We start from the raw sequence: 22,069 nt of genomic DNA, 5'->3' as shown, positions 1-22,069 counted from the left end.
CACTCTAAAGTCAAAAAGGCATCTCAACAGCACTAGTATGTATTAACATTGTTTCCTTTCTTTAGATTTGTAATATCCAAATGTTTTTAAAGCATAAATTGTCATTATAAGGAAGTTTGCACTCAGTGTCAAAGTCTAGGTTTAAGCCTGCACGAATCAAACAGTGATGTCCCACATTAAATACATAAACCACAAAACTCACCTCTCTCAACAATGCTGGGCAACCTGTCACTGAGGCAGAAAGGAAAGACATGATGACATTCCTCCTGTACATCCTTCTGGTGCACCACACTTTCTTCAACCAGTTGAGAACTGCAAGTTTGGCTCAGGAATTTGACCTGGACATGGTGATCCTTTGGCAGAGGAAGATGATGTGGACAGTGAAATCAGTAAACAGGCATGCTCCATTATAAAGCCTCTTGAAATAGCAGAATGACAATTATTACATTTTGAGAAATTTAGAAACAACAAGTTACAGCTCGTGGTCGTGCGGTAGCATTCTCGCTTCCCATGCCCGGGTTCCCGGGTTCGATTCCCGGCAGGGTCAGGGATTTTCTCTGCCTCGTGATGACTGGGTGTTGTGTGCTGTCCTTAGGTTAGTTAGGTTTAAGTAGTTCTAAGTTCTAGGGGACTGATGACCATAGATGTTACATCCCATAGTGCTAAGAGCCATTTCAACCATTTGACAAAGGAAAGATAAACAGAGAAGCCTGACACATATAAACAAGTTATTAATAATCCACACATGAATGCACTGCTGTACTATTAGACAGTTTCATTAGGTAGCATTCTAGTAATTAACAACAATAATGAATTATTTTAACCCAGTTTGTGAGAGAAAAGTGCATAATGGGAGCAATAAGCATTGACTCACATTTACTGTATAACTTTATGTTTATGGTTTATAAATAAATTACAATTGTGGAGATTAAAAGACAGCCTATGCCTTCTCAGGTATTCAACTTCACCAAAACCTCTATAAGAAAGGTGGTAAAACTCTTAATTTATACCACTGTGCCTTTCACTATGAGTAAATTTCTGAAGGGAAAAGTGGTACTCCAACTTTTAAGCACCATAAAAAGGAATTTAAGGTACAAATAGCTAAAATGTCTGTAGTAAATATAATTATAATATTTCATTTGTGCATTTCATCAAATGAATCATGAATTATTGTAAAGGTTGAATTTACATTAAACGAAATGCAAAACCTTTCATTTCTCATAAGTGGTAAAAATGGAGTTATACCACTTTGACTCTCAGCAGCTCATGTGTGTTAATTGTTTGTAATTATCTTATTCCCGACATTCATATCTGTTGTGAAATTGGTAACATGATGGTAGCTAAAACTGCACTTTAGTTCCAGCACAGTTTCTAATGTGCAGTCTGATTAGTTCTATCTTTCAGTTTTATATAATGTTTAACTTACAATTTTTTGTTTACTGCTTAATTATAGTTTGTTTCCAAGGTTAATGCCACTGAGAAAGTTTTCCATTATCTATTATAGTTTATATTTGCTGGAATTGTTTACATGTGCACTATTGTTTTGACAACAATCATTTATTATCTGATTAAAAAAAAGTCGCGTTCCTCCCAGCCTGCCACAAGCCTTTTGATTTGATGCTCCTTTGACAGTCTGATTGTCAGTTTTGCTACATATGATATTAATTGGCTTCCCATTTAACTTCGAGGTGGGTGGGTCCCTGTTCTTGACATTCTCATAAAAAGAAAAAGAAAAAATACTTGAGGTGGTCTTTGGGAAACAAAACTAGGACCTCTGTGTGAATAGTCAGTGGTGCTAATTGCTAGACTGTAGAGTCTAATAACCTTGTTAGCCAAAAGTGATAAACATCAAAACAAACATTTGCAGTTCATTTTTTACTCATTATTTAATATGAGAATGTCCTCCCCTTTAATTACAGAGTAATTATTGATTTCCAGACACTGACAGGTATTGGTTACGAAGAGAGGAAACCATATTTATTTTTCCATTAAGTTTTGCGAAATGTATAATCCTGCCAAGCCATTAAAGTTTTATGTCACTAGGATGTTTTAATTTATACCAGGAAAGACAATTACATTTGCATCATTTATTTTTTTGTTATTTTCTGATGGTTTTGTTCACAGAAAATGTTTACAGAGACAAAAGCTCATACGAAAGCAATTGATCTGGAACTTCGTCAGATGGATGTTCAACAGTCAAGTCAGCATGTCAAATATCTCGCTGCATACATGCCCGATACATTCATGAATCGAGGAGGTAATATGAGTAAACGGTCTATACATATTTATACAACTAAAAATGTTAGATACACAAGAAGAAAAATTAAATGAAAACATTGCCATTTGCTTTTTACAGCATTTACACATACTAACAACATTTCACCCAGAGAAATATAAGCTATATATTTTAACTCCTGCTCCTTCTATGAATAGAATGGAAAGAAATATTAATGTATCGTACCAAAACGCAGCCAAATATGGAACAATAAGTTGTAGAGTACAGATGTACACATACTTAGTGGTTCAGTAAGTCACCTCTTTCCTGCATTACACTTCCTATTTAGAATCTAAGAGGTAGGGTCTGTTCTGCATTATTGTATTTAATGTAATGCAGGATAAGATTTTTCTCACCCGATTCAGAATTTTGTACAAGGAAATAGTGTAATTTGTATGTTTTACATTTTGAGTAATAAAGTAGAAGAGCTTCTTCTCTGTTTGAAAAATTTATAGAGCTCGGAAAACATCTTGTGCCTGTCTGAACACCACGTAACCACAGGGTTAGATAAACATGAATAAGATTACAATGTGATTGGATGGATAAAAATTCACTCACCAAGCAGCAACAGCAGAAAACACACACACACACACACACACACACACACACACACACACACACACACAAAGAAAAGGTTATAATTAGGCAAGCTTTTGGAGTCAGTGGCTCCTCCTTCAGGCAGGAGGGGTGCAGGGAAAGGAAGAGGGCTGAAGGAAAAGGACTGGAGAGGTCTAGGAAAGGGGATAGATTTCGGAAAAGTTGACAGGAACCACAGGTTACGGGAGGCTTACCTAGTGGGATGAGAAGGAAAGACTGATTGTTGGGGACTGTGCCAGACAAGATTTGAAAACCTGAGAGTGTAAAGATGCATATTACCCTCTTCCACCTTTAAGCTCTGAGATTTTCAAATCTCATCTGGTGCAGTCCACAACAATCAGTCTTTCCTTCTCATCCTGTCCAGTAAGTGTTCTCTGACCTGCAGTTCTGGGTGACTTTTCCAAAATCTACCGTATTTCTGAGACACCTCCAGTGCTTTACCATCTTCCTTTCTCATCAGCCCTCCTGCCTGAAGAATGAGCCACTGACTCTGAAAGTTTGCCTAATTATAACCTTCTTTTATGTCTGTGTTCTGCTGCCACTTGGTGTGTTGAGTAGATTTTTTATCTATCAAATTACATTATATTGTCAAACAGATTTTTTTGTTATTATGTAAAAGATTGCTCTATGGCAGTTCACTCGTGCAGAAACAACATGGGAGGAGGAGGAGGAGGAGGAGGAGGAGGAGTAGCTACATGTATTAAGACAGAACACAAATTCAAAAACATTGAGACAAGCAGATTTTGTTGTGATAAGCGCACGGAAGTATGTTCTTGTGAATTAATGCTCAAAAATAGTCCACTCTTAATAGAAACTGCATACATATCCGCACTGGGAAACTTTCAGCTATTTGAGGAATCTAGATTCCTTACTGTGCTATCTGTCAGGCAGCAGCAAGCAGTCTGTGACATCAGTGTAGATATTCTAAGAGATTCTTATAGGAAAAATAATCTGGAAATCTTATTTGGATCCTACAATTCGATCTCAGTAATTATCTTTCCAACATGGGTGGATAAAGATAGTAGGGCCCTAATTGATAATATTTTCTTTGCTGGAGCTCAAACCTAGAAAATAACTGTGTACCCAGTAAAAAATGGTCTCTCTGGTCATGATACACAGTTAGTTAGGTAAATAATACAGCACCTTACAGTATAGATACTCCTAAGTGGAAATCAGTTGGAAAAATTAATGACTCCAGGACAAATGTTACTAAGAATAGTTTATGGGGGATGACAAGGGTATAATTTATGATGAACCAAATGCTAACATAAAAGTTAATCTAGCCCATGATAAATTCATATCATGATTTGAAAATAGCTTTCGGTAAGCTCATCAGAAATGACACTAAGCAGCCATGTAAAAAAAGAAATACCCATGGATCAGTAGAGGGATTAAAGTATCAGTAAAGAAAATGAAGATGTATCTTTTGGCAAGAAAAAGTAGGGATCCTCCAGTAGTTGCACACTGCAAAAAATACTCAAAATTACTAAGAAAGGGTATTAAAAAGTCGAAGAAAGTGCACATAATATCAGAAATCAGTGTTTCAGACATCATACTTAAGGCTATATGGAATGTAGTGACATAAGAGATGGGAAAGCAAGCCACAGAATGAGACATAATCACTATTGAAATTTATGGAAGGTCTATAAACAATGAGTTACAGATAGCAAAAGCATTTAATAATCATTTCTTAAATGTAGTAGAAAGTATAGGAACAGACAGTTAAAGAACAAAATCACAGCAGTGTGTTGCAAATGTAACTTTCATAAAACTCTTATCATTGTGAATGTATCACCAACTTCTCCTTCTGAAATTAAGAAAATTATACTTTCTCTTAAAAATAAAAGCTCATCTAGTTTTGATGGCATTGCCGATACAGTACTAAAATGTGTTTCAATATAAGAAGTCCAGTCTTATCTTAAATATGTAACACATCATTAACTCAAGGTATTATTCCAGAGAGACTAAAATATGCTGTTGTTAAACCGCTCTATAGGAAAGACAATGAGAGAGATATCAAGAACTACTGATCTGTTTCACTGCTGACATCATTCTCCAAAGTTTTTGAGATGATTATTTAGTCTAGAATTGTGTCTCACCGTAGAAATAATAGTATCCTTATCAAATCACAATTTGGGTTTCATAATGGTTGCTCCACTGAAAATGCCATTTACATGTTCACTCGCCAGATTTTACAAGCATTAAATAATAAATTAGCGCCAATTGGTATTTTCTGCAACCTTTCTAAAGCAATTGACTGTGTGAACCATAGTATTCTCCTAGGTAAATTGATGTTTTATGGGACTGATGTCATAGCCAAACAATTGATAATGTCATATATATAACCAAAAAATGCAGAAAATTGTACTTAGTGAACCAAGCAATATAGTCCATGGACAGACTTGTGATTGGGGAGAAATCGTGTATGAGCTATATGTAAATGATCTTCCGTCTAGTACACAACAAGCAGAATAGTAGAATAGTTCTTTTTGCAGAGGACACTAGTATTGTAATCAATCCAAGTATACTTATGGAAACAGAAGGAATGGTAACCGACATTCAGAAAAGTTCTGCAAATGGCGTCATCCTCTATTTCAAAAGACACAACATATTCAGTTCTGCACATCTAGAGATACTATACCGATGACAGTGTAATGTATGCTGAAGAAATAATAAATAAGGTGGAAACTTAAAAGTTCTTAGAGGCCAATATCGATGAGAATTTAAGTTGGAAAAACACATTTTGGAAGTCCTAAAACAACTTAGTTCAGCCAGATTTGCACTTAGGATAATTACAAATCTTGGGGAGAGACAAATCAGTAAGTTGACATATTTTGCATATTTTCATTCAATAATGTTATATGGAATAATGTTCTGGTGTAACCTATCTTTTAGAAAGTCTTCATTGCGCAAAATTATGTTGTGGGAATAATATGTGGTGCTTACCCCCGGTCATCTGTTTAAGGACTTCTGACTACTGCTGCACGGTTTATTTATTCCCTCATGAAGTTTGTTGTAAATAATCCACTACAGTTAAAAGGAGCAATGAGGTACATGTGCAATTACAATACCAAAAGGAAAAATGAAATTTATTACTCCAAATTAAGGTTGTCTTTAGTACAAAAAGTTGTCCACATTGCTGCAACAAAAATTTTTGATCACTTAGCCAGTGATGTAACTTGTCTGACAGACAGCAAAATAAAATTTGATAAGTTTGAGAAATTGTCTCTTTGACAACTCCCTCTATTCTATCCCTGTAATATGTAAAAGGTGGTGGGTAGGGAAGAAGGATTTACAGTGAGAAGTCTATCCTTTCCACAATGTGGTTAATAAACATGACCTTTCCATTGTCTAACATAATGTGAAGTTAGGTGAGGGATGGGGATTGTGGGCAAAGGAGATGATGTAAATTTAGAGAGAGAATTTCTGTTCTGATGATACTCGGTGTGATGAAGGAACTGGGCTGGACACTGAAAATCGAGGCTGTTTGTTTGGAGCTTTACTATAGTTGTATTTTGTGCAGACTGATGGGAGTGTTAATATTTTGGATGCTTCATTTTTATTGTATTAGATCTGGCCAGAAGCTACATCACTGAAATCTTTGTGCTGAAACTAGTGCACCATTACTTGCTATTTGGCTGAAACCTGCCTGAAATCAGAATGAATTTTGGTGCCCAACCAGCCTTTTCTTCTTAGCACTCTTCGATACACTCCAGAATAACGCACTCCATCTTCTTTGCTATTTTTAATTGGAGAATTTTGGTATTCAGCATAATTATTCATGTTTTTGCAGGTTTGCATGAATGATTGTTTTTATTCTTGCTGTGGTTCTGTTGCCTCATTATTGTTCGTATTACCAAAATTATTCACTAAGGATCATTGAATGTTTAATCATGACTTGGCTTGCGTCATTGTTCCATCAGCGTGCCTGTAAACAACGGATAACAGTGACAGTAGTTATTTTATTGTTACGTTTTGTGGACAGAGTATTGCCTGTGTTGGTATATGTTTTGATTTCGTATTAAATGAAGCAGTACACCATTCACATGTATTTCTTGTACATATCAAAACGTAGGCTTTTCAGTTGCCATCTTGAGTCAAGAAGGTGAATGAATATTAACAAGTAAAATACACTGTTGAAAGATAGTTGGTGGACTTTGTCATTTAACCGAACAGTCATCAAACCATCTTGGGTTAGCAAGGAATGCTAATATTTGAGAACGGACATCTTGTCCAACCATACAGTTAATGAGTCACTCTTAATTGCAATGTGAGAGTATTCTCTCATTTTTAAATTGATAAATATTTACAATTCTTGATAGCATTTTCCACAAATTACCCACTTAAGTCCTGCACACTACTTTGTTAAATACTCTGTACAGAATATCTTTGCAGTATTTCTATCACTGAACTGCCTTTGCATCCAAATGTGCTTCATTGAGAACCGTCGTGCTGTCTTAACTACTTAGTTGACTGACTGCACGTACTTATATTATCATATCAGATTTTAAAAGTTTGATGTCAAGTGCAACTAAGTGTTAATTAAAAGATATGAAATAAACAGTTTTTTTTTTTTTTTTTTACTCAGGTCTTCTTCTCTCAACTTATTTTGGCCTATGTGACATACACGTGCGTGATGAACACGGGTTTGGAAAGTGAATAATGCCTCATTTAATTGTGGACACAGCAGGACGTGAAAAAGATGTTAACACCATGTGTTAAAAGGACACTTGTTACCATGTAGTTAATGTATTATTGCTGTGAGACTGATGAAGCAGGGGACTAATGTGGACAGCTGAATTGTTTTTATTATATCTTAGAAGTCATTTAGTGTGATACCAAGGGATAAATGAAATTACATCCCTTCTCGACATACAAAGTTAGTTATCTTCTTTTGCTGATAAAGAAGAGTATTAAGAAATATGTAACTATTCTTTACACCAAAGCTCTTTAGTTGTATGCTCCCAGCACTCAGTTGTAGTTATTAAAAATACACTGATAATCCAAAGCATTATGACCACTGCCCACTGTGAGGTTGGATGCCGCCTGCTGACATTTTGGGCATGTGACACACTATGGAAAGTATGTCAGCATAACAGAGATACAGATAAGGGCAAAGATACAGGCTATAAGTAGGGAAATCCACTGAGATAAGCAATTTTGTCAGAGGACAGATTATTATTACACAAAGCCTGTGAACAAGCATTTCAAAAATGTCAAAGCTGGTTGAATGTTCACATACGAGTGTTGTGAACATCTACGGAAAGGAGTATGAGTACAGTGAAACTACCACTAGGCGCCAAATGGTTGGGCATCCATGACATTGCACAGGACATGGGGTTTGGAGTCCTGTTTGCTCTATAAAGTAGGATACATGGTGAACTGTGGCATCTCTGCCAGAAAAGCACAATGGTGGTGCACGCACAAGTGTTTTCGAGCACAGTGTTCGTTGCACATTGTTGAATATGGAGCTCCAAGCAGACCCCTACATGTTCACATGTTGACCCAACATAATCAATTAAGGTGCAATGGGCATGGGACCATCAGGATTCAACCATCGATCAATGGAAATGTGTAGACTCTTCAGATTAATCACATTTTTGCTACAGTAGGTCAATGTTCATCTCCACAAAAGCTGTTATTGAAGTGAACAATGGCTGCAGACACGCAGTGCACCATGGATGCAGGTTGGAGAGAGAATTGTTATGCTACTGGAGACCTTCTCCTGTAGTTGCATGGGACCTGTGGTAGTAAGAGGAGACAAACTGACAACCACGAACCACCTGTGTCCTTTAACGTTTGTCGTCTTCCCCGACGGTGATGCCATCTTTCAGCGGTATAATTGTACATGTCTCAGAGTTGTAACTATGCTGCAGTGACTTGAGGAACATTATAGTGAACACACATTAATATCTCGGCGACCAAATTTGTCTGATATAAATCGTGTGGAACCTATCTGTGTTGCTATCAGGTGCCATAACTGTGTATGCAAATCAGCAGCCCATTATTTACATGAGTTACATGGCCTGTGCATAGACATCTAATGCCACGTACCTCTACAAACCCACTATCAAACTGTCAGGACCATGAGATGCAGAATCAATGACTTATTTCTTTCCAAAGATGAACAAACAAGCTATTAAGCAGGTGGTCATAACGTTTTGGCTCATCAGTGTAAATTACTGTTGACTCCTGTACACACATACTGAAGTAATTAAATCATAGTGTGGAAAGCAGAATAACTGTTGCTTCAAAACATTGATGTGATGTTTTCCCCATAGGTGATCATGATGCAGTTTTAGTGCTACTGCTTGTCCCACGTATGCTTTGGAAGGCAGATATATTACTATCTCAAGTTCGTGACAAATTTCCAAATGTGGAAAAGATTGATCGAGCAGCTATCCTAAAAGGTCACACTGTTGAACAGTTTTCCTTCAAATCAAGATTCAGCCACTTCGTGCATTCACTCCAGGTATTTCTTTCCACATGCAGTTACAAAATTCTGTAATTACGTTACATTTCCTAAATGTTGATCACTTTTATTTAAGTTTAAGATCTAATAATTTTTGCAGATGATACTTCATCAGTTCACATACAGTCTCAATGCTTGCTCTCCAGAAACATTCCTGAAAGTAGGAACAGCATATCCTGAAATGGCTGCACAAGAAAAAGCTGTAGATGCATTTGTTGATCTCTTACGTCGAGATCAGGTAATGTTGATAAGAGAGAAAAAAAGCACTTCAAAGTGTAGTTTCCAGTCTACATACATAATTATGGCAATTCTGCCAGTTATAGTACCAGATCATAGTTAGCTTATACTTAATGCATTGCCGACTTGATTCCAAAAATTATTTATTTTGTATTTGTAAATAGTGCTTGGTTTTGGAGTGTGCATGTATGTGTAAGCCCATTAATCTTTGAATGTCTGTTCTTGTGCAGTTAGATGAAAATGTCATGCTTGACGCTCTTGAGAAATGTGTAACATTCTTCAGCACAATGTTCCCTGTGCTCTTGGGGGATGAGATGAAAAGTAACCAGACAAATCTCCTAGCCGATGCTGGCAAAGCCTTATCAAGTGCCTGTGATGCAATTCTGACAGATGCCACTTCAATAAAAACTCTTATGGAGGTAAAATGCCCTTAAACTTTCATGTTTGCATTTATCAGTAATATAGATTTCTTTTTATCTTATCATTATTAAGTAGGTGGACCTAGTCGAATGAAATCTTGAGTAATAAGCAGTGTTGATGCAGGTAAGATTGCCATTATAGGAATTAAGAATAATTACTTATTTCTTAAATGTTTTTAATTGTTTTTTTATATATATATAGAGTGGACAAGAAACAGGAGAAATGAATCTTCTGTTGCAACACCTGAGTTCAACATCTGAGAATGTGCTGCAACTTTTGAAACAGATTAGACGACGCTTACCACAGGATCATGCTTTGTCAAAACTAGGCTTCTCAGATGAAATTGCTGTTACTCTCATGCACTGTTGTCAGCACGCAACACGTATCTGCAAGGTTTTGCAGCAGGTGCTGAAGGGTGCAATTCAGCAAATAGCCATCAGTGGAGGTAATGCTCTGTTCCAAACTAACATTATACTGTGTGTTTTAAAATTTTGATGCATACTGCAGACATATCAGGAAAGCTTATTTCATAGTTACAATAGTTTACAATGACTATTAACTTCATTAACACTATGTTCAGTGAATGACGACTCAGCTGTCCTGTCAGTTACAATACAGCCACTTGTTTGAATATAATCTAAAAAAATATGTAGTGTTGAAAAAACTTTCTCTTGCTTATTTATATTTTCTTTACAATATAAGTATGTGACTATAGTAATAATGTTGATGTTGATACCATAAATTACAATGAAGTGATTTAACTCTGTGAATAGCAGTGCTTTGGCAAGCATTCATTAATAGATTTTTCCCTGAATTAAATGACAGAACTTTGTTATTGATTCACCTGTGGATTCTTGGTGAAACATTGTATATTATATTAATGGAAATGAAACACCTGCCTTGTTTCACAAACTTTGTTATTACTGTACGATCTAGGTTTTGGTTTGTAAACCCATTTTTAGTGCATAACTGATCCCAGAGATGAGAACCAAGCAAAGATAAACATGCCAACTGTTTTAAAATATTGATTCTTGATGTAAACTGCAAAAGTTCTGACAATTTTGACAGAAACTGCGCAAATGGGAACTCTCCCTGCAATATATTCTAGGTTCTCATAACCATCCTGCCCCCAATCTTCATTAGTCATTGTCCTTAACCATCTAGCTCCATCCCTGTGCTGATTCCAACATTACATAGCCCTCTATCCCACCATCGTACCCGTCGTTTCCCATCCTCCCTTTCTCCATAAAATCTCCCAATTGCACCAAGCTGCCCTGCCCCCTCTCCACCTCGTCCCTGCACACTTTCACTAGCAGCACTTCACTGTCCCCCACCACCATCCTGCTATCCCTCTCCCTCCCCACCCCAGCCTTCTCCTTACCCCCACCCTGCTGCTGGGCCTATCTGTGACCTACCATCTCCACTGTATGGTGAGTAGCAGCTATCCTTTTCATAATATTGTTACATTCCATCCTGGATTTTCCATTATTTAAACTATGTTATTTCCTTTTCGGTATATTTATATTGTTCACTGGCAGTATTATGAGCATGACAGTATTATGAGCATGATAGATTGTTATTCACCCTATACAAATAATGCTGAGTCACAGACAGGTGCAACTAAAAGACAGCTAAACATGTGAATTTTGGGCTGAAATACCTTCTTCGAAACCAGCAAGATGGGAGAAACAATCAGGGTGGTGGAGGTAAGCAGGAGGCTGGTGTGGGAAGGGAGAGGGGTGACAAAGTAAGAGTGGGGAAGTAAAATCCTTCTTGTAGTAGCATGCAGGGCCATGGTGTAGACAGGAAAGGGCAGCTAGGTGCAGTTGAGGTTAGGCAAAGGGAGGAGGTGGAGGGGAAAGGGAGCAGTAAGGGAGAGAAGTAGAGGAGGGGAAGGAAAACTGTGGGTATATTGGTGGAATGGAAGGCTGTGTAGTGCTGGAATAGAAGCAGGGAAAGGGGTAGGCGGGTGAAGGCAGGAACTAACTAAAGTTGAGGCCAGGAGGGTTACAAGAAAGTAGGATCTATTAAAGGGAGAATTCACAACTGCGCAATTCAGAAAAGTTGGTGGTGTAGGTAGGATTGTGCAGCCTGTAAACTGCCATTGAAGTGAAGATTGCTGTGTTCGGCAGCGTGCTCAGCAACTGGATGGTCCAGCTGTGTATTGGCTACAGTTTCTCAGTGGCCATTCATGCAGACAGACAGCATGTTGCTTGTCAGGGCCATGGTGAATGTAGCACAGTTATTGCAACTTAGTTTGTTGATCACATGACTGCTTTCACAGGTAGCCCTGCATTTGATGGGATAGATGACAGTTGTGACTGGACTGGAGTAGGTGGCAGTATCTGTGCCCTTGTGTCGCATGTTTTACCTGTTTCTTATGATGGGGCCCTGTGAAAACAGGTTTGCATTACCATTATGTAGTCTGGGTAATAGTAACATTTGCGTGTGGAAAGAGGGGGGCTGGAATCGCCATTTCTATTGTAGAAGAAAGAAAATAAAGAACAAGAATAGGTGTTTTAGGATTGAATAAATGTAAACAATAAACCCCTAAAACAGATTTTCGTCCCATGTTTTGGATACAAGTAAGATATCATTCACATGAATAATTAATCCTTGTCCAAAGGGCAAGTCGCTAAACTGATAAGATTTCCCATCAAATGCACATGCAGTGTTTTTTCATGAATAATCTTACCAGCCAGTATCTGTCCATCAGATCCATTGAGATAAAATACTTCCCTTACTCAAACATGGCTAATGAGTCATCAATACTCATAGGTGTTTCTCTCTTCCTGTTTCTGTGTATCAGTTTAACGTCCTTGTATCTCAAAGTGCCTCCCTCTTATTGTTTCCTAAATACTAGTAAAAGTTCATTATATACACTTACACTCCTTTTTATTACCTTATTTTCTACCATTTTGTTTATTTCCTCACTTATGACTGGTGTTATACTTATTGGAATTCCAATGGTTTGCAAAAGAATGGTTCATTATCTTCTATCTTGAACTGACAAATGTGTTCACCAATTACTCCTGATTTATCAGAAAATACGTCTATATAGTTCAATAAAATCTTACATAAATAGTGTTGTTGTTTTGTTTGTATACTAGATTCCTTGGCTTTGATCCTTATTTGCTTATTGAATTCAAGCTTTACTACTGCTTCCTCTTTACTTATTACTTGTGCAGTAGTCATTATTATCTACTAGGCAGTTTACCTTAAATGGTGCACCATAATTAGTACCTCCATTATTCCAGTGCAATACTCCAGTATCAAAATCTGGCTTTATACTTTCTAAACCAATACGTGCCTAATAACATACGTAACTTTACATTTGGCACTACCAACATGGTCTGCATAAACTTAAAATTACACATTTCTTTGGGTAACTGTGTCTTTTCTCAAATTAGAGTTTCTTTCTTTGCTGCTGTTCCTACAATGTGTACTCCTGTCACAGGTAATATAGGGCAAGCATTCTTATTACTGATAGTGTATAGGAATTCTAGGTACACAAATGAAATTTTGCTTTCCAAATCTATATAAATATCTACCACTCTTTCCCCATGTGTTTCCTATTATGTTGGTTTTGTTTGTTTTTCCTCTGCTACTTTATCCTCTTCTCGTTTAGGTATAAATTGAGTGGAAGAAATTAATCTTTCAGTACATGGGACTATGACAAAGTTGTTACGTCCTGGATCCATTTTCAATCACTGTTAGAGGATAATTACTAGTATCTGAACTTCATTTAGAACAAGATACGTTGTCCTCTGTTGTATGCTCATTGGAATATTGCTAGATACAAATACTTGTGAGATGTTCTTATCCCTATTACTTTTCTTCTTACAGCATCCATTATTGGTTCTCCTATCTACATAACAATAGTATATTCTTTCCTCTTACAACACTTTGTTCTATAGTGATACCCTTCAGTGTTCTCTGTATGCTTATTTGCTAGGTTCTGATTGTCTTCAGGATTGAAATCTCCTCTTTCTTTATTTAATGTAACTAAACCACCTGTAAAAATTGCTAACTGATCTACACTAGGCTGCCCACTGTACAGCATTTCTTTTCGCACAAAAGAATCACCTATCAAGAACCTGAACTAAATCTTTTTTATCTAGTGGGTTGTCCAAATATTTAGATGTAGCTAGTGTCATTCAATATTAATAATTCTCATCGTAATTTTTCTTGAGTACTAGCTGACCAGTATTTTCTCTTATATTTTTTCCGGAAATGTTCCCATGATTTAAATTCTTCAGAATGGGCTGTTTCCCATTCTGCAGCATCAACTACTAAATGAGCCAGTGCAAAATTTATTTTCTTATAATCTTCCCATTTCTTGGGCATAGAACTAGAAAGCACTCTTAAAAAATACATTGAATGCATTCACAATCCGGCTTAAATTTCGGAAACTTTATGGACCAATTCAATCCCTTTTGAATTTCCTTCTAACAGCTTAGTAAATAACCCAGGGCTAGATACAGCTGTATTATTTCTAAGTTCCTGCATAGTATCTTCTAATTCTTGGCACAATTTCTGAAGTTCACTCTCATGATCAACCGTATTGTCCACAGAATTAATAGTAGCACTAATGGTTACTACTTTCTCTTGCACCCATACATGCTTCTCCAAATTAATTACAGTATTTGAATCGTTAGCAATTTCAGTAATTCTTCTGCTTAGTTATGATACTTGTACTCGATTTTGTGTATCAGAGATTTGATTGCTTATACAGGATGAGTCACTAACTATTGCCACCTAGAATAACTTTGAAAGTATGATAGTAGCTGAAAAGTTTGTGGGACACCGGGCGCCATGATGTGAAGCTAAACGCTGTTTTTTTAAATGTGATGTGCTATAGTGTGGTACTTATTTTCTGATAGCAGCTATCGAGATGAATCCAATGATGTATAACAGGTAGGGTCTTTGAATATCAACGTAGGTCAGAAAGGTGGCATGAACATCCATTTACAGAAGGTGTTTGAAGTGATGACCATTGGTATCAATGCTGTGCTGAAATCTTCTTATCATGGATTAAATGGTATTCCTTATCACTTCGTCACTTATTGAAGCACATGCTCTAACAATTCTCTCTCATATATCATGCGAATAGTAAATATTTGTCAAATACGGTGTATCCCTCTAATGTGCCATTGACATGTAAACACCATTTGACGGTTTTGCAAGAAAATACCAATAGGAACGATAACGCCAGTATCATCGAATCAAGCGAATGTGAATGATGTATCCCTTTGAAGAACAAGTCAATAAGCTCCTCGTTTATGGAGAATGCCAACGAAATTCAGTGAGAGCTACAGACTTAAATGCTGAAAGATATCTTCGATATACTCACCCTACACAAATAAGGTTGGGGTCAGTTTCATCTTAAAATTGTAATTTATTGTAATCTGATACACATTTACAACTAAAGCAGCACATAGCCGAACCTTTGCAACTATGAGTGTAAATTCTTTCACAGCCGAAGGCATCTAGTCAAGAAATCTTAAAAATCAACAAGAAAATTTTCAAGATTTTAAAATAAATTACCATAACCTTTCAAGGGCAGAAGGCTGCAATGTTTAAGCTTGAAAGGTAATTTTAAGAATAAGGAGGTTCCAAGGCTGAAGGCCCATAATTTTAAAAAAATGGTACCATAAGCCTTAAGTAGCTGAAACCGGGCTAAAGGAAAAGACAGCACAACGGCAATAACCTTTCAGCAAATATCCACTTGCCGGAATTCAAATGTACTTACATAAAACACAGTAAAACCAAGATTTTTTTTTTATCGTTGGCTATGATAGATTATATGCAGACAATTAAACACCGATGAGAAAGACAGTAGAGACAACAGCACTCAGAAGCCTCTAGGGGGTCCGTTTGTCCTTGTTCACTTAAGTGAGAAAGGTGGTGAGCCCAACTACACTTGATCCATCAGAACCCAACCAAGGGACAGCCACAGACCGACCGATGACTTACTTGCCACCAATTGGTACATAAGAATTCAAACACACAATGTTATGGGCGTGAATATCCACAATCAATTATGTATATCTATTAAGCTGTCAAAACTAAACACCATGTCGGACAGCGACAACAGGTGAGGAAAGGACACTGCCTGAAATTACGTTAGTGGCCAGGGCAGGTATCCGGAACACTAACGGCCACAAGGCAGAAAATTCTGCTGGTGCACTTGAATTGTAATCAACCAATATAGTTAGTTTCACCGCATGGCGTCTAAATTTCAGGAATAGAAACCCTCAGTGTTGCTCACAGGAAAACCTCCCCAACAGCAAACCACCGAAACGAACCACACAACATGAACGGACGTGGCTTGGGTACTTGAATCCACTACTTCAACTTTGACGTCCTGGGTCGGTGAACCATGAAGCTCGTAGTGATCAGACAGCTCCACACACACTCAGACTCTGTGCAGGGACTGCCAGCAGACCCAGCCGACTGCACTGTGCTGAGTAAACTTCCCTGGTTCACAGCAACCAACCGACTACCCTCAGAATGCCGACAACGTCCTCACACCCGAACTGGCCTACGACAGACAACGGCCAGGAAGTAATAGCAGTCAAGCAAAGATACTACGAGAGGCAATATACGCGCTGCAAATGCCGCTCACGGTCAGGCAAAGCAGCAACTCGCTGACAGTAGTAATTCAAATTAATGTAGTGAGGTGGAAGTACATTAAAAACAGGGTGTAAAATACATGATGGCAGGAACACAAGTCACGCACGGCTTGTGGAGCTTCATAAAAGACATTGTTTATAAACACATTCCAATTACACCTGAAGATATGCAAGAGAGAATTGTCAGAGCATGTGCTTCGGTAAGTGCTGATGTGGTCAGGAACACCACTCAATCCGTGATAAGATTACAGCACTGCATTGATACCGATGGTCATCACTTCAAACACCTTCTGTAAATGGATGTTCATGCCACATTCGTGACCTTCAAAGACCTTAATGTTAAACATCACATTGGATTCATGTTAAAAGCCACTATCAGAAAATAAGTACCAAACTATAGCATCTCATTTAAATAAATAAAAAAAAAGGGTTGACCTTCGTATCTCAGATGCGACCAGACCTAGCATTAAAAAACCAACGCCATATTGTGGCCCCCATTGTCCCCTTCAACTTTTGTGCCACAAACTTTTCAGCTGCTATCATACTTTTGGAGTTATTCTAGCTGGCAATAGTTAGTGACTCACCCTGTAGTTCTGAAATTAGTTGTATTAGTTGGGTTAAAAGTTCATAGTGTTTTTGTTTTGCATGTTTGTATTCTGGTTGTTACCGGTTTATTTATTTATTGGAAATTATTATTTTTTTGCTTGAAGTGGTGCTAGTCCATGATCAGAATGCGAAAAAGAAGAAGAAGAAGAAGAAGAAGAAGAAAAAGCAGTAGTAGTAGTAGTAGCAGTATACAGTAGTTTCGTTGGGAAGTCATTCTGCACCCACCTTATTCAGCTGAACTTGAGCCTTCAGATTTTTCACCTTCTCTGCTCTCTGTTGAATAACCTACAAGGAACTTGCTTTCTGGATAAAAATGAGCCCTGAAGGTGGCATGATAAATTCTTTGCCTCAATACCATATGATTTCTACAGTCATGGAATCGAAAAGTTACTCCAGTGTTGGCAGACTGTTGTAAATACTGAAGGAGAATCTATTGTTGGTGACTAAAGTCTCTATTATATGTATCTGTTGTGTTTATTAAACTGGTGGGAAAACACTATGAATGTATGCACCAACTCGGTAGTTAGTTGACGCTTCTAGTTCTATCATTTCATTTATATTTTTAAATTGTTCTTCAGCTTCTTCCCTTGCTGAATCACAGTGCTTCTTTATTTCTGTTTTGAACTCCTTAGGTAAATTCACTGAGGTTTCCTCCATTTTAGAAATTTTATTTACTTTAGTCACACTATCACCTAATTGTTCCCACTTTTCCCCTAGGGATTGAAGTATCATAATACTATTGTAAATTTAATCTAATTTATTACCTTAGCTGTAAGTGTAGTCATATTGTTAGTATTGTCATCACACAATTAAGCATTTCATCTAATTTTTCTGTTACAGTGCAGCTATCCATGCTATGGGTTGTGATAAGCATACAGTAAATCTAAAAGTCTACACAGTCTGTAGCATTTTCCATGTAGCACAAACATTTTAGCACCATTACACAATTATATTTAATAATGCTATCACAAATCTTTACAAAGTATGATGCACTACACAAAACTGTAGGCAGTACAGAGTACAGCACACCTAATTTGCTGTTCAAATAGCTGCAGGTTGCTGCCAATACAGATATGCAGCGACTAAGTAGCCATTGCCCCAGTTAGCTGCACCACTGCTGAAAATGTGTAGCGATGGATTGATGCTGTAGGAAGCTGCAGTTGCACTCGTAGCCTCGAAACCACACGCAGAAATCTTTAATCACATTGACTTGGTGCTTTGTGACTTATGTGCAGAGAAGTTATTGAAATGCACAAACAATCCTGGTTCCTGACCGGGTTGCTGTGGTCAACCGATTTCCTCTGTCACATTTTGTGACAATTCAAATTTATTTGATTGGTACGCAATCAAAAAATTTTTTTTTGTCTTAAATATTGTAATTACTCGAAGTAACCCAACAGCATGTGCACTTGTATTTCTCCTTCACTTGTTTACTTGTTGTACGCTGCTCATGACAACATCATATTATCTTCTGATACTATGCAAAAATTCTTCTTTTTACCATAAAAAGTTACTCATTTTGGGGTGGCAAAATGGAATGTCACCGTCTTGCTTGGACTGCAGTTCCATTAATGAGATTACCTATTCCATATAGTGATCTGTCACCTTGATGTTAATAGAAATGACCATTACCGTGAATATCTTCGTACAGTTGATGTTTTGTCAATTCTTGATGCAGTGGTCATGCTATACAGGGCCACAAATTGCTCAGGCTCACTTCATTCCACCTACTGCGGGTGGAAGGCTGCAAGGGAGTTCATATTTTGTGTTGACTATCTATGAAATCACACAAACCACATTTTCAATAATTCTTCTGTATTTTAATATTTCTTGTAAACTTTTTAATGTCAATCAAGCAGAACACTGATTTATAATCTCAACATATCTGATTACAACTCACAAAAACTCTGCAAGTGACAAATCAAGAGAGAGATAAGTAAGTGAATAACAGGTTTTATAACAAACTTCTTTTGTTTTGGAATGGTCAAAGTTGACAACGAGCAAGCAGATACGCGTATGATTTTTGGCTTAGAGCTTGTGGAACCCATATACCTGATTTTTGAACGTTCCCTATTGCATGCATATTTTACACTATGGTGGATAGATCACCATTTGTCTCATTTGCCAATTCTCGAGTAATTTGATGTGGAATATTGTGGATTAAAGCATGTAAACAATCTTTATTAAACACTGAGGGTCTCCCTGTATGTGAAAAGTCATTAATGTCAAGACAATCCTCCTTAAAAAGAGGAAACCATTTTTCTTCCGTGCTCTGTTCCGTGCCAGTATACCCATACAAGCCACAAATGTTTCAGGCTCTCTCTGCTGCTGTCACCCCTCCCCCCACCCCCTCTATTGCACTCAAACAGAAGAATATGTCAATGTTCACATTTCTCCAAGTGGCACTCCATTTTCTTCTGTCCATAGCTCCACTCACTATCTCCAAATGATAAAATGACAATATGTAAACTCAAGTAGCAGCAGTGGACTAAAAATAAAAAATGATAAACAATAAAGAAACCCATAGCAACTGGAATACCAAAATGCAAAACAAAAACTCGCCCCAACCCAATAGAAGGCTCATCATGAAAGCTAAAAGTAAGAGGATGCATGTTTTAGATTCATGGATGATTTATAGCTTTTTAACCAATAATGAAATTTTGTGATGTGCCCCATTTCCACTGAGATAGATTTTATTCATACCTTAGTCTTTTAACTCTGCATCAAAACAATGTCTAGACCCTTCAGAGTTGTACAGTAGTGGGAGAAATACTGCCACAGAGTGTTTCCCTTGTTTTGGTTGTTATGGTGTATTGCTATTTAATTATTCTCTCGTCCTCTTGCAGAACCTGATTTTGGTGTCCCACACGAAAAAATAAGAGAATTTGCATATGTTGCAATTGATTCCGTTTATGAAGATGATCGGGGGCCAATTGAGAGTATGAAGGCATCTATGGGACTAATATCAGGAGAAGTAGCAAAACTGAATAAGGTTCTGCAGGACAATGAGTATGAGCTTGCAGTAAGTTCTGGGGCAGAAGAAAAGGTATATTAAGTACAGTATGACAACTAATGTAAAATTCAAATATTAAATTGATATACCAATTTGTAACTGCTTTTTGTGTATTTTATTTTAGCCTGTCCCACCTATTGTACTGAGGGCACAAGCAATAAAAAAAGAACTGGAGGAAACTAAAAATCTAAAGCATAAACTAGAGGCTAGAGATGCAGATATAAAAGTATGTAATAGTTTTATTTATCCAGGTAGTTTTTTAATCAATGTAGAATTTTCATTATTTGAAATACAATGTCTAAAATATAGTTTATATCATCCTTCACAAAAAAATTGAGCTCTGATAGTTCTTACTAATTTGAACAGGAACTGAAGAAAGCACTAAAACTGAAACAAGAGGAATTTAGTGAAATGAGTGTTCGAAAAGAATTTGCAGAGAAGAAATTAGGAAATTCTTCCAAAGAATATGAAATGACAATTGAAAAGCTGCAGGTGAGTGTAATTCTAGACCGTTGTGTCATGTGTTGTATACATGGAAGAACCCTGGAGATACTAAAAGGTATCAGATAGATTATATAATGGTAAGACAGAGATTTAGGAACCAGGTTTTAAATTGTAAGACATTTCCAGGGACAGATGTGGACTCTGACCACAATCTATTGGTTATGACCTGTAGATTAAAACTGAAGAAACTGCAAAAAGGTGGAAATTTAAGGAGATGGGACCTGGATAAATTGAAAGAACCAGCGGTTGTACAACGTTTCAGGGAGAGCATAAGGGAACAATTGACAGGGATGGGAGAAAGAAATACAGTAGAAGAAGAATGGGTCACTTTAAGGGTTGAAGTAGTGAAGGCAGCAGAGGATCAATTAGGTAAAAAGACGAGGGCTGCTAGAAATCCTTGGGTAACAGAAGAAATATTAAATTTAATTGATGAAAGGAGAGAATATAAAAATGCAGTACATGAAGCAGGCAAAAAGGAATACAAACGTCTCAAAAATGAGATGGACAGGAAGTGCAAAATGGCTAAGCAGGGATGGCTAGAGGACAAATGTAAGGATGTAGAGGCTTATCTCACTAGGGGTAAGATAGATACTGCCTACAGGAAAATTAAAGAGACCTTTGGAGAGAAGAGAACCACGTGTATGAACATCAAGAGCTCGGATGGAAACCCAGTTCTAAGCAAATAAGGGAAAGCAGAAAGGTGGAAGGAGTATATAGAGGGTCTATACAAGGGCGATGTACTTGAGGACAATATTATGGAAATGGAAGAGGATGTAGATGAAGATGAAATGGGAGATACGATACTGCGTGAAGACTGTGGCAGAGCACTGAAAGACCTAAGTCGAAACAAGGCCCCAGGAGTAGACAACATTCCATTAGAACTACTGACGGCCTTGGGAGAGCCAGTCTTGACAAAACTCTACCATCTGGTGAGCAAGATGTATGAAACAGGCGAAATACCCTCAGACTTCAAGAAGAATATAATAATTCCAATCCCAAAGAAAGCAGATGTTGACAGATGTGTAAATTACCGAACAATCAGTTTAATAAGCCACAGCTGCAAAATCCTAACACGAATTCTTTACAGACGAATGGAAAAACTAGTAGAAGCCTACCTCTGGGAAGATCAGTTTGGATTCCATAGAAATACTGGAACACGTGAGGCAATACTGACCTTACGACTTATCTTAGAAGAAAGATTAAGGAAAGGCAAACCTACATTTCTAGCATTTGTAGACTTAGCGAAAGCTTTTGACAATGTTGATTGGAATACTCTCTTTCAAATTCTAAAGGTGGCAGGGGTAAAATAT

General features: G+C 37.3%; 1 protein-coding gene across 7 annotated transcripts in view; it reads left to right on the top strand.

The window, feature by feature from the left end:
* Nucleotides 1-22,069, top strand: part of LOC126356151 (dynactin subunit 1) — a 152,393-nt gene that overhangs the window by 100,136 nt on the left and 30,188 nt on the right. For all 7 annotated transcript variants that reach the window (XM_050006894.1, XM_050006896.1, XM_050006890.1 and 4 more), the window contains 8 exons: nt 2,125-2,257; nt 9,154-9,344; nt 9,445-9,582; nt 9,812-10,000; nt 10,203-10,446; nt 20,089-20,288; nt 20,380-20,481; nt 20,622-20,747. In XM_050006894.1, coding sequence (XP_049862851.1) covers nt 2,125-2,257; nt 9,154-9,344; nt 9,445-9,582; nt 9,812-10,000; nt 10,203-10,446; nt 20,089-20,288; nt 20,380-20,481; nt 20,622-20,747 — 1,323 coding nt within the window. The remainder of the gene's footprint in view (nt 1-2,124; nt 2,258-9,153; nt 9,345-9,444; nt 9,583-9,811; nt 10,001-10,202; nt 10,447-20,088; nt 20,289-20,379; nt 20,482-20,621; nt 20,748-22,069) is intronic.

The sequence above is a fragment of the Schistocerca gregaria genome, chromosome 3, assembly GCF_023897955.1.
Source record: "Schistocerca gregaria isolate iqSchGreg1 chromosome 3, iqSchGreg1.2, whole genome shotgun sequence".
NCBI classification, from domain to species: domain Eukaryota; kingdom Metazoa; phylum Arthropoda; class Insecta; order Orthoptera; family Acrididae; genus Schistocerca; species Schistocerca gregaria.
Note: the sequence above shows the minus strand (reverse complement) of the source record. Positions and strands in the feature narration are given on the sequence as shown.